Consider the following 13,334-nt stretch of genomic DNA (forward strand, 5'->3'; position numbering starts at 1 on the left):
CAATCAAATAGGAACGCCCAGTCCTGCAGCCTATACCCGGAAGCAGCGGAGAAGATCGCTCTCTAAAACGGTAAGTACTGCTTCGATTAAAAAAAAAATGAGCATCAATCTAAGGTTAAAAATGTACTTTTCGGGTGAACCTCCACTTTAATATCCATACCAGACCTGAAGGGCCTGATATGGAATTTGGGGGGGACCCCCACGCTTTTTGTTTTATTATGGTTTGGGACTTTTCTAAGCACGGCAAACATTTGCTACTTTACAGGCATACTATAGACACCCCCCAGGAATGAAATTTAAAGGAATATTTCACTTTTATTGTTTTACTTTAAGCATTATTAAAATCACTGCTCCCGAAAAAAAATCAGTTTTTAAAACTTTTTTTGCATTGATACATGTCCCCTGGGACAGGACCCAGGTCCCCAAACACTTGTTATGACAATAACTTGCATATTAACCTTTAAAATTAGCACTTTTGATTTCTCCCATAGACTTTTAAAGGGTGCTGTGCGGCTTTTCGAATTTGCTGCGAACACCCCAAATTGTTCGCTGTTCGGCTCTCCTCCACCTTTATATCCTAGCCGCTCACCTCAAGTTCTGACCCCTGTTTCACCAGAAGGTCAGAAAAAGCAGAATCCCTCTCAGGGATATAAACAAATCAGTTAGTCATGGCGCTCCTATTCCGTCCGTGCTGCCTCTGGCTTATTAGATGGATACTAACCAGTACAGATTCCCTCAATGGGGTCCGGTGCACATAGGAATAGAAAAGGCTAAATCTAGTGCTCTCTGGATATCTGAACGATTTATTTACTCATTAAAACATTACTCACAAACGTAGCACTTAAGCAGTGTGGGCTCAGGATGCATAGAAACTACAAGATGCTCGCGGGATGATGTAGTCACTGTGACTCCTTCCCCCTATATGTGTTATGTCCAATTGGCATGATTTCTTCCTACATCTTAATGTAGAGCAAAAAAAAAATAATTCAGATCCTCAGAGAGTTCTTTAACATGAGGTGCCATTATGAACTTCCAGTGACCAGAATGAGAGAGTGAGAGTGATATCAAATTTAACACACCAGCTCCCCATTCACACCTGAGACCTTGTAACACTAACAGGCCACATGACATCGGGGAGGGAAAATGGCTAATTCGGTCCAATTTGGACATTTTCACTTAGGGGTGTGCTCACTTTTGTTGCCAGCAGTTTAGAAATTAATGGCTGTGTGTGTTGAGTTATCTTGAGGGGACAGCAAATTTACACTGCTATACAAGCTGTACACTCACTAATTTACATTATAGCAAAGTGTCATTTCTTCAGTGTTGTCACATGAAAAGAGGGGTGTACTCACTTTTGTGAGATACTGTATCATATAAATGTTGATTTGATATATGAGGATGTTTAAGGTCCAGGATGCAATATAGCAATTTTTTGTTTAATGAAAATATAAAAGACATGAAATTACAAACCATTTGCAGAGCATTTCCTACACTTTCAGATCATGTGGTGGTACATATATTACAAATGATTGCTGTTTGTGCTACATACTATACATAGGTATGTAATTCACATATAAACCACCTTTATACTACCTTCCATGTGTTACAGTTGTCTTTTTATTATTTGTTTTTGTTTTTTAGGTAATTCCTGTGGAAAGCCTCGAGAAATATTAAATGGAAGAGCTGAAGATAAAGTATACAAACATCGTGAACGTGCTTCCTATATTTGTAACAAGGGGTATAAGTTGTCTCAAGCTGAACCTGCATCATGCGATCTTGGAAAATGGAAGGATATTCCACAGTGTATAGGTAAGTAATACATATTCTGATTCCTGCAAAGACAAGAAAATTATAGATGTACTGTATATAACAAGCATTGGACTGAGATGAGCAAACTTCTTTAATATCTCTGCTCAAAATAAATCTGATCATTTTGCTTTAGGAAAGTCTACCACAAGTCTAAAAAAAATAAAATGTGGGTTTTTCTTACTGTATTTTTGGATAATCTAAGAAAAAAAAATCATATTGGGTTCCTACTTTTTTTGCTTATTTTTGAGCAAAATTTTAGTGAAACAATATTTTCTAGGGAAAAACACTAAAGATATAACTTACCTGTAATAATGTAGTGCAGTACATCCCATGTCCTGCAGACTGATATTTCCTGTAGAAATCCTCCCTCACTAGGAACTTGTTTTCAAGGAAGTTTTTCATTCTTTAAAAAGAATGCAAGGAATTGTAAACTACCACCTTCATATACATATGGATTCATTGTAATTATGCCTATATGTACCAACACCACATTGGATGAAAAGAAGTCCTGGACTGCCGCACTCCTTAAAACAATATCTTTATTCAGCAAGTGAAATCCAAAAAAACAACCAACAATGTTGCAGTCAAAAAGAAGTGAACAAAAGGAAAAGGATGGCTGACATGTTTCACATCATGTGATGCTTACTAGTGTTGAGCAGAATACGCCATATTCGATTTCGCGATATATCACGAATATATAGCCGAATATTCGAGAAATATTCGCTAAATTCGAATATTCGTGATATTTTATCGAAATGAAATGTTTGCTATTGCGAATGCGAAAGTAATTGCGAAATTTCGACAACTGCGGTAGGAGCACTCTGATTGGCTCAGAATATTCGTGATATTTTATTGAAATTTCGCAAAATGCGAATGCGATATTTATTGCGAAATTTCGACAACTGCGGTAGGAGCCCTCTGATTGGCTCAGAATATTCATGATATTTTATCGAAATTTCGCAAAATGCGAATGCGATATTTATTGCGGAATTTCGACAACTGCGGTAGGAGAACTCTGATTGGCTCTGATGCAAAAGAAGGGCGGAGAAAATAATCGCGCGATATTCCGATTGCCGAATAATCGCATTGCGATTTTTCGGCAAGATAAAATGATCGCTTCAGCTACTCGGCCCAAGGTCTCTAATCATACCAGCAATGCTTTTAGATGTCGATGGAGATCTCTAGGATGTGATCTGTTCTAAAAATAAAATTGAAAAAATTTGAATATTCGGAATAGCGAATATTCACCGCGAAATTCTAAATATATCGCGAATACTCGAATATGCCATATTCGAGCCGAATATTCGCAATACGAATATTCGTGAGCAACACTAAGGCCCCATACACACCATAGAATCTATCCGCAGATAAATCCCATCAAATGGGTTTCTGCGGATAGATCCTATGGTGTGTACACGCCAACGGATATTTATCCGCAAATAAATCTCCCCTGGAATGGATTTCCAGCAGATAAATATTTGTCGACATGCACAGAATATCTATCTGCTGGAATCCATTCCAACGGATGGATCCGCTCGTCTGTACAGACTTACCGGATCCATCCGTCCAAAGGGATTCCCCGCACGCGCCGTAATGAATAGACGCATGCGTGGAATTCCTTATATGACAGCGTCGCGCCCGTCGCCGCGTCATAATAGCGGCGACGGCGCGACACGTCATCGGCAGAGGATTTCAGCGCGGATTTCAATGCGATGGTGTGTACACGCCATCGCATTGAAATCCTCTGAAATCTTAGAGAGGATTTATCCGCGGATACGGTCCGCTGAACCGTATCTGCGGATAAATTCTATCATGTGTATGGGGCCTCATGCTTACTCATAGCTAGTGAACAATGACAAAAACTGTGTTTAAGCCCTGGTTCACACTGGGCTGCGGGAGTGAAGCCGTGCGAGATCAGCTGAACTCGCACAATTTCACTCCCGCCGGCAATCCCGATTTCGGCCGCGATTTAAGAGACATCTGTGCAGGTTTCTGCACAGATGTCAATGTAAATCGTGGCCAGAAATCGCAAAAAGTAGTACAGGAACTACTCTTTAAAATCGGTGCAGCGCCGCAGATGCAGCGTCGCACCGATTAGGACGGTGTCATTGCCGACAATTGCCGGAAAATGCCGCCGATTTGAGATGCCATTTCACATGTGAAATCGCATCTCAAATCGAAGCAAAACGTACCCAGTGTGAAACTGGGCTAAAGGCTGGGTTCACACTACTACACTACTTTCATCCTACTTTGCTCTGCTACATTGGTCCTACACTGATCCTACATTGGTCCTACATCCATCCTACATTGGTCCTACATCCATCCTACTTTCATGAACAGCATACTACTTTGATCCGACTTTGTGATAGTCTGACTTGTTCTTTGACCAATCAAAACAATCCCAGAGTGAGATAAATTCCTTTTACTGCTGCTGTAATCACAAGTCGGATGTCAAAAGTCGGATGGTTAGGACAAGGATACTACTTTGGTCCGACTTCAATGATATTCAATGGGCTGAAGTAGGATCAATGTAGGACCAAAGTAGTACAGGGAGCATTTTCAAAGTCGGACCGACTTGTGTAGGACCAGTTAAGACAGCTCTCATAGGGAAACATTGATTTTCACACGTCATGCTACATGAGCTCCCAATGTAGGACCGTTTGTCGGACAAGTGTGAACCCAGCCAAAAGGAGGAGGGAGAAAGGTGAATGGGGCATTCCACCAATTAGCCCACAGGTGATCATTAGTCAATAGAACACTTTGATGAACCCTGATGTGTCACACGTGGGATACTATCGTATATGAGCTGGATAAAAAATCTCTCATACTAATGATGAGAGAGAGTGAAAAAAAACAGACGAAAAGAAATCCCATGTGTGAAACAAATATGTATCATAACCAATATGGTGAAAAAAGAGTTATATTAGTGTACTGTGATATAAAGTGTTGTGCGATAAATATATATGGCTTAAAAAGTTGATACAATAAGCTCATATCGTGATCTAAATTATTTTTGATAAATAATATCAAGTGTAAAGCTCATTAAAACTGCAACTTTTTATATATATATATGTAAAACACAACAAATATAAAAATATGGTATTTTATTAAAATAGTATATATATGATTATCCACTTCCTGCCCGGCCTATAGCCGATTTACGTCCGGGAAGTGGTTTTGAAATCCTGACTGGACGTCCATGGTCCATGGAGCGAGGCGATCGGTGATGCGGGGTGGCTCTTTACCACGTGATCAGCCGTGTCCAACCACGGCTGATCACGATGTAAACAGGAAGAGCCGTTGATGGCTCTTCCTCACTCACGTCTGACAGACGCGAGTAGAGGAGAGCCGATCGGCAGCTCTCCTGACAGGGGGGGTTTGCGCTGATTGTTTATCAGCGCAGCCCCCCCTCGGATCGCCACACTGGACCACCAGGGAAGCCCACCCTGGACCACCAGGGAAGGGCAAACCCCCAAAAAAGGGGGCAAAAAAAAAAAGTCTGGAAAAAAAAAATCATTAAAAAATAAAAAAGATGCCAATCAGTACCCACAAATGGGCACTGACTGGCAACATGGGTAAATCAGTGCTGCCCCACAGTGTCCATCAGTGCCACCCCACAGTGTCCATCAGTGCCACCCCACAGTGCCCATCCATGCCCAGTGCCCACCTATCAGTGCCCATCTGTGCCACCCATAAGTACCCATCAGTGCCGCCCATGAGTGCCCATCTGTGCCGCCTATGAGTGCCCATCAGTGCCGCATACCAGCGCCACCAATCAGTGCCACCTTATCTGTGCCCATCAGTACTGCCATATCATCGGTGCCCATCAGTGCCGCCATATCAGTGCCCGTAATTGAAAGAGAAAACTTACTTATTTACAAAAAAATTAACAGAAAAAAATAAAAACATAATTTTTTTTCAAAATGTTCTGTCTTTTTTTAGTTGTTGCGCAAAAAAAAAAAATCGCAGAGGTAATCAAATACCACCAAAAGAAAGCTCTATTTGTGGGGAAAAAAGGACGCCAAGATTAAGATTAATACAAAAAAATCACTGGCGCTCAATGGGAAATAACTAATATCCCATGAAATACTTGAAACCCTCGTATGGGCTGAGAACAGTCCGTGCTGCAGAGATCCGGATACCTTGAAGTACCACAAATACACACAAATACACCAAAAAGGAAAACTGCGCTCCTGAAAGTTCACCAATTATAAATCCACTTAATGTTTGTGAAGAAAAAAACATACATTAACACTTTAATTTTCGGAAGATCCAGTCCTTTATATGGTTAAAAAAGGGAAAGTTTCCACAAATAGTCTATTTAATTAAACTTTATACCTAGGTCCTATTGACTGTGACAAAGCTCTTGTAAGGGCGAAACGCGTCGTCTAGGACCCCTCTTAATATCCCCCTTTTATGATGGAAGATCCTATTCATGCATAAGAACTTTTATATCCGATTATTTTAATCGCCATGCAACGCTGTTGATTTTTCAACAAGCGCATACTGCATTTTGCCCACTGGAGGGCGCCTAAACTTCTCCCTGCAGTACAGCTGGTTTACTGAAACAGTGTCTCAGACGTGGGACGCTTGCATGTTCACCCAGGGAGAGTGTCCTTTCTGATAGGCTGATCCACCCTGTGTCTCCAGCAGTCACATTTATCGGGTCTGTGAAGCTTCCAGACCCGCATAGGAGAGAGCCTAGGATCCCGGACATTGTTACATCAGCCAGGAGAAGGACATTCGATCGATGTTTACATCTGGCTGGGTAATGTACTGTGCTCACCATTTGCACTAATGATGTCTTGCTAGACAGCCCACAAACTAAAACCGCAAGCTTTAACCATTTGAAGTCTGAAGAGGGTGCTGGTCTGATGCAGACATTTGGAAAGTTTTTTTTATACTTTTTTTATTATATTGTGTACATTGTGGAAACTTTCCCTTTTTTAACCATATAAAGGACTGGATCTTCCGAAAATTAAAGTGTTAATGTATGTTTTTTTCTTCACAAACATTAAGTGGATTTATAATTGGTGAACTTTCAAGATTAAGATTAAATAATGCAAATAGCACAGAATCATGTGCAAGGAAATAAAAATAGATAGAAGAAAAAAGGTCTGCTTTGGCATGCACTGTGTTTCAAAAGAGTATAGATGGTGCCAATGCAATGTAATATAAATGGGGGAGTTTTTCCGCTACTAAGGTCATACCTCCAATCAGGGCTGCTGTTAGAAATCATGGGGCCCTGTACAACTTACCTGTCAGCCCCCCCCCTGGAAATAACAAATCGCTAAAATGCCATGGTCGCAATTGTATGCTTTGCAGCCATGGCAGAATTATTGCCTCGCTACTGCCCCTTCCTGACACCTGTTTTTTTTTTTTTTCAATTGCTTAATAGTAATTTTAAATTACAACAGTGAGCCAAGTATTTGGCTTCAAGGTGCAGAGCAGCCCCATTGAACTCGATGAGAAGTGTGACGGGTAGTGCCGCCTTTCAAACTCTGCAGCCTGCGTTAAAAATGCTGCAGCTGTGAAGTAAAGCGTCACAGCCATGGCATGTATACAGCCCTGTCTGACTATATGACAGCCGGCTTCTGAAGGGGCATGACCAAAAAAGGTCTGCTGACCATCTCCAATGGCTGAGAGCGCTGACTGGAATGTTCTGGCGGGGAAGCCGCCCCCCTGTCAGAACACAATAGTACTGCAGGGGAGATCACAGTACTAACATGTGTGTTAGAACAGTGGCTTTGACCTAAGCTGTTAGTTTTTTTTTTTTCGTTCAGCCTGCTGGGTAAAAAAAAACTAGCAGTGTATTCTAGGCATTAGGCTGCTTTCACATTTGACATTTTCTGGATGTGTGACAGTGCACAGGTAACAGGCGTTTTTGGAAATGCACCACAAATGCGCATATTGCTTGTGGTGCCATTAATTGTTAATGGCACACCAAATGCAAAACAACTGACCGGTGTTTTGTCATGTGGCAAAGCTGCATGCCTCAAAAGGTTCTAGAGCATGGGTGTTCAACCAGTGGCCCTCCAGCTGCTGCAGAACTACAAATCCCATCATGCCTCAGCATTTGGAAGTCATGCTTGTAACAGTTAGCCTTGCAATGCATCATGGGACTTGTAGTTTCGCAACAGCTGGAGGGCCACAGGTTGAGCACCCATGTTCTAGAGCCTCTGTGATTTGTTTGTCACACATATGGCAGCCCATTTAAGTGAATAGGCTCCCCTGTTTGCAAAAAAACAAATAAAAAAATGCGAGCAGGAGCATGTGTTCCCACTACGCAAAGTATATAGGGGGCCTTAGGGGTGGTATATAGAAATAGCTAGGCAGAGATGTCTGTCAGCTGGAGAGAGAGGTGTCCACTGGCTGCTAGCTTCAGCACTGCAGTTGAAATGTAGTTATAGGCTTAGCAAATGCAAATCAATTCAATGTAGAGTTCTAAGGAAGAGAATTGCCTCTGCCAGATCCTCTTTCATAGAGGCTCTTAAGTCAGACTTTATTATTTTTAGGGCTGAAAATAATCTTTCGACACTGACTTGGGTGGGTGGCATTGCAAGAACTATTCTGGCCACATCACTAACGATCTCTGGATAAACAAGGATGGCTTCTTCAACAGTAAGTTTTGATGAGCGATCATACTTTTCAACTTCTTTTAGTGCTTTATAAAACTCCTGTTGGAATTTTTTTATTTGGACACTTACTGGTTCTCTAACATGCGTTCCCTGTAAAAGCAGAACACAACACTATGGAAAGTATAAGTATTGCAGCTCCTAATTGTGCGTTGCGTGCCATATAGTGAATCACATGAAAAGCAGGCTTCTTCACGGTCACTTAACGTGTTCGTTTTGCGGTTACGTGAGGCACTGCATGCATTGGTCTTTATTCTTACAGTAGAGAAGTCATTAATTATAACTTTTTGTGAATTGGGACATTTAAACTTGCTTTTTTTTATTTTATTCCAATCTAAATTTCAGTAGGAGTCGGAGTCGGTGCATTGTTTGCCGACTCCGACTCCAGGTACCCAAAATTTCCCCCGACTCCGACTCCTCGACTCCGACTCCACAGCCCTGGTCCTACCGACATATTGTATAGAACAAAGTTTGCATGTGATCACGTATACTACATATCGTGTGTTGGTTAATGAATGAATGTAGCTTATGCAATTTCCCTGTAGAAGTTTAAATGACAGTATCCCCCTTTTGAATAAAAGGACAGTATGGCCACCACATCTAAATGTTCCATTGAAGGATAACCAATTGGTGGAGGTTGGCCTGCTACTAAAAAGACTAGGGGATAATAAACTTCTCAAGGATGGAGCCCTTCTGGATACAGTACGGACACCCCCTTTTAGAATTTCACAATAAATGGGGTCATTTGACAAAATTGGGAGATATTTGGTAACAATTTTTTTTACTTTGTGAAACTCACTACTGTACAGAGTAGAAAAGGTGGGAATGTAATTAGAACGGTAATCTTTAGGATTTTTTGTGCGACCCTGTCTGTTGGAAGTGATAGAATTATCTGAGAGCAATTTTTTTCCTGGGTACTTTTTTGGCTATCACCCCTATTTATTACAGCTCCTGAGTAACCCCTTTCTTTAAATCTGTTGGACATATGTATGGCTTCCCGATCGAAATCTGTTTCTTTGCTACAAAGCCTTCTCAATCTTAAAAATTGACCGACCGGGATGCTATTTATTAGACATGTGCACTGCCAAAAAAATCTTTTTTTTGTTTGTTATTTTCGTTTTTTTTTTTCCGTAAATTCAGGAAATTCGAAAAATTTGTTTTTTTCGATTTTGTTTCATTCATTTTTTTTATTTTTTTGGAAATTCGAAAATTTCGAAAAAAAACATTTTTTTTTCGTTTTATTAGTTTTTTTGCTTTTTTCGGAAATTCGGGAAACACTAGCCATCCAGCCATCCGGGACACACTATAAATAGTAGACATGTGCAATTTGTTTTGTTTCTAATTCGTTTTTTTACGAAATGTACAAATTTTTTATTTACGAATTTTGGGACTTCCAAAAATGTTGAGTTTACGAATTTACGAATTTTCGTATTTCTGAAAATTCGTATTTACGAATTTTCGTATTTCCGATTTTTGAATTTTTCGAAAATTTCGAATTTTTCAAAATTTCGAATTTTTCAAAATGTTCAATTATTGAATTTCGAATTTGAAAAAAAAATCTAATTTTTTAATTTTCGAATTTTTCAGGTTTTCGAATTTTTCAGGTTTTCGAATTTTTAAATTTTCGAATTTCAAATTTTTAAATTCGGAAATTAAAAAAAAAAAAAAAAAAATTGTAAAATTCAAAAATTGTAAAATTTGAAAATTGAAAAATTCGAAAATGGAAATTCGAAAATGGAAAAATTCGAAAATGGAAAAATTTGAAAATGGAAAAATTCGAAATTTCGAAAATTCGGAAAATTTTCGTATTTCCGAAAATCCAAATTTCCGAAATTCGGAAATACAAAAATTCGGAAATTAAAAAAAAAAAAAAAAAAAACGGAAATACGAAAATTCGGAAATACGAATTTTCAGAAATACGAAAATTCGTAAATTCGTAAACTCAAAATTTTTGGAAGTCCCAAAATTCGTAAATAAAAAATTCGTACATTTCGTAAAAAAACGAATTAGAAACAAAACAAATTGCACATGTCTACTATTTATAGTGTGTCCCGGATGGCTGGAGCCTGCCCGTAAAAGGGTGTACCCAGCACTTGGTTTCCTATAGAGCAGGGGTGGGCAATTATTTTTTCGATGGGGCCACATGAGAAACTTAAAATATTTTGGAGGGCCGGGCCAAAAGGCTAAACTCAATACTGCATAAAATCAATTGTATTTCTTTATAAAAAGCAGTAAATATCATTGTTGGACAACTGGTACGAGTACTTGTTATAGTTAAACAATGAAAAAGTGAGGTTGCCTTACAAGAATTTTTTTTTTATTTATTAAACAAAATTTCCCAAAACAATGAACATTTTTCACTATTTGTGACTCATATTAGTGAAAATTTCCAGAGAGGATCAGAGACTGCGGACATGATACCAGAGAGGATCAGAGACTGCGCACATGATACCAGAGAGGATCAGAGACTGCAGACATGATACTAGAGAGGATCAGAGACTGCAGACATTGTCCCCATAAAGTCCTGCCAAACGACAATGTATGCCGTGTCATAAATTATGGTTTATGTATGTCTTATTGTCTTAGTGATTGATTCACATCACAACTTCATTGATAGCTTTTTTTTGGTATAATTTTTAGTTTTGCTCATTACTGCCACACACGTGCAATGCATGGCTGCATGTGTGTGGCAGAGATGAGCAAAAGCAAAAATCATACAAAAAATAAGGGTATCAATTTCAAATCAAAGTTGTGATGTTAATCAATCACTAAGACATACATAAACCAGTGTGCCATCAATTGCTGCCAGTGTGCCATCAATTGCTGCCAGTGTGCCATCAATTGCTGCCAGTGTGCCATCAATTGCTGCCAGTGTGCCATCAATTGCTGCCAGTGTGCCATCAATTGCTGCCAGTGTGCCACCAGTGTGCCATCAATTGCTGCCAGTGTGCCATCAATTGCTGCCATTGTGCCATTAATTGCTGCCAGTGTGCCACCAGTGTGCCATCAATTGCTGCCAGTGTGCCATCAATTGCTGCCAGTGTGCCACCAGTGTGCCATCAATTGCTGCCAGTGTGCCATCAATTGCTGCCAGTGTGCCATCAATTTCTGCCAGTGTGCCATCAATTGGTGCCAGTGTGCCATCAATTGCTGCCAGTGTGCCACCAGTGTGCCATCAATTGCTGTCAGTGTGCCACCAGTGTGCCATTAATTTCTGCCAGTGTGCCATCAATTGCTGCCAGCATCCCCACAAGCAAGTATCTGATGATGATGATGATGATGAAATCTCTGTCCTGTCAGTGTTTTGCTGCTTGCAGTCCTTGGCCGTCTCGGGTCTCCTACAGCAGCCTGTGCAGTGTGCACAGTGTGAGGTGAGGAGTCGGGACCGGGTCATTACTTGGCGGGAATTGGGGGACTTTTTTGAATTCGGGGACACTCACTCCACGTGGTGACGGGCGGCTGGGAATGCCATCAGCGGGGGGGGCGGGAAAGGAAGCGTGGCCAGCTCCAATGGCTTCTTCGGCTGAATCAGCGGGGGGCGGGAAAGGAGGCGCGGCTAACACCCACGGGTTTCTTCGGCTGCACCAGCGGGGGGGCGGGAAAGAGGTGCGGCTAACACCCGCAATTCTTTTGGCTGCAAATTCAGACTTCAAATTCAGATTTCTAGCGATCCGCCCGGGGGCCGGATTAAAAGGTCCGCCGGGCCGTATACGGCCCGCGGGCCGTAGTTTGCCCACCTCTGCTATAGAGGTTAGAGATCACTGTATTTTTATCGCCCGTCAAGGTCACATCTAAAAATTCTATGGATTTGTGGTGTAAAGTTTAAATTGAGCTGATTGTCATTCATGTAGTTTAACCACTCTTTTAGATCTGTATGTGGGTTGGAAACAATGAACAATAGGTCATCTATGTACCTACAATAGAAAATCGTGTCACTGCGACGGGGACTACCAGGTCCAAAAATACAGAGCCTCTCCCACCACCCAATATAGAGGTTGGCCAAGGACGGCGAAAACTTGGCGCCCATGGAGGCTCCGCATTTTTGGAGATAGTAATCCCCGTCAAACATAAAGAAATTATGGGCGAGTAAATATTTCAGGCACATCACAATGAATTCTTGAAGCATCAATGAAAAACGTCCCGATCTTCTTTAGGAAGAAGGATACCGCCTGCAATGCAAGGGTGTCAGGTCACCCGTAGCCAGGTGACGAGTGCACCCCGTTGGGGTCAGGGATGCACCACAGGGTGGTGAACCCTATGGCCGACTACTGCTAGCAGAGACGAAGCGTGAACTTAAGATCACCCAGGGCGCGGAGTCTAAGACCCAGTTTTGTATTCACCAGAGCCTTTGATGGTAAGGATGGTCTTTGCCGCAACTGGGTCCAGGTCGCGCCCCCGAGATTCCCTAGGTCACACTCTGCAGGGAGAAAGGGGAGCCAGCAGGACAAACAGTGGTGATGGGCAGGCCGAGGTCAGGGCAACAGGCAGACAAGGATAACCGTGGACAGGCAAATGGTCAGGGGCACAGGCAAACAGCAGAAGTCAGGAACAAGCCAAAACGGTACACGGAAAGATGATCGTAGCACACTGCAAACAGGAACTAGCAAACTACACTGCAGACAGGAACTAAGCATAGGAACACTGTTGAACAGCCCTGCAGACCTGTAGAGCAATGCTTAATATAGGCTTCCTGGAATTGGCCTGGGTGGGGCCATACAGGAAGGGGAAGTGATAAAAAGGGGAACTAGAGCAGGGTCAGGCCTTTAATGAACACATGGAGATCAGGTAAGCAGACAGACTTTGTTGCATATCCATGACAGTACCCTCCCTCTTAAGGGGAATCCCAGATGAAACCTCCTCAACAAATGGGGCGCAAAGATCTCAGATGCA

The 13,334-nt window shown here is 41.5% G+C and overlaps 1 protein-coding gene across 10 annotated transcripts in view; it reads left to right on the forward strand.

Moving 5' to 3' along the window:
* Window positions 1–13,334, forward strand: part of LOC120946232 (complement factor H-like) — a 3,139,400-nt gene that overhangs the window by 483,136 nt on the left and 2,642,930 nt on the right. For all 10 annotated transcript variants that reach the window (XM_040361064.1, XM_040361066.1, XM_040361056.1 and 7 more), the window contains exon 14: window positions 1,642–1,809. In XM_040361064.1, coding sequence (XP_040216998.1) covers window positions 1,642–1,809 — 168 coding nt within the window. The remainder of the gene's footprint in view (window positions 1–1,641; window positions 1,810–13,334) is intronic.

Source organism: Rana temporaria, chromosome 7 (assembly GCF_905171775.1).
Source record: "Rana temporaria chromosome 7, aRanTem1.1, whole genome shotgun sequence".
NCBI classification, from domain to species: Eukaryota; Metazoa; Chordata; class Amphibia; order Anura; family Ranidae; genus Rana; species Rana temporaria.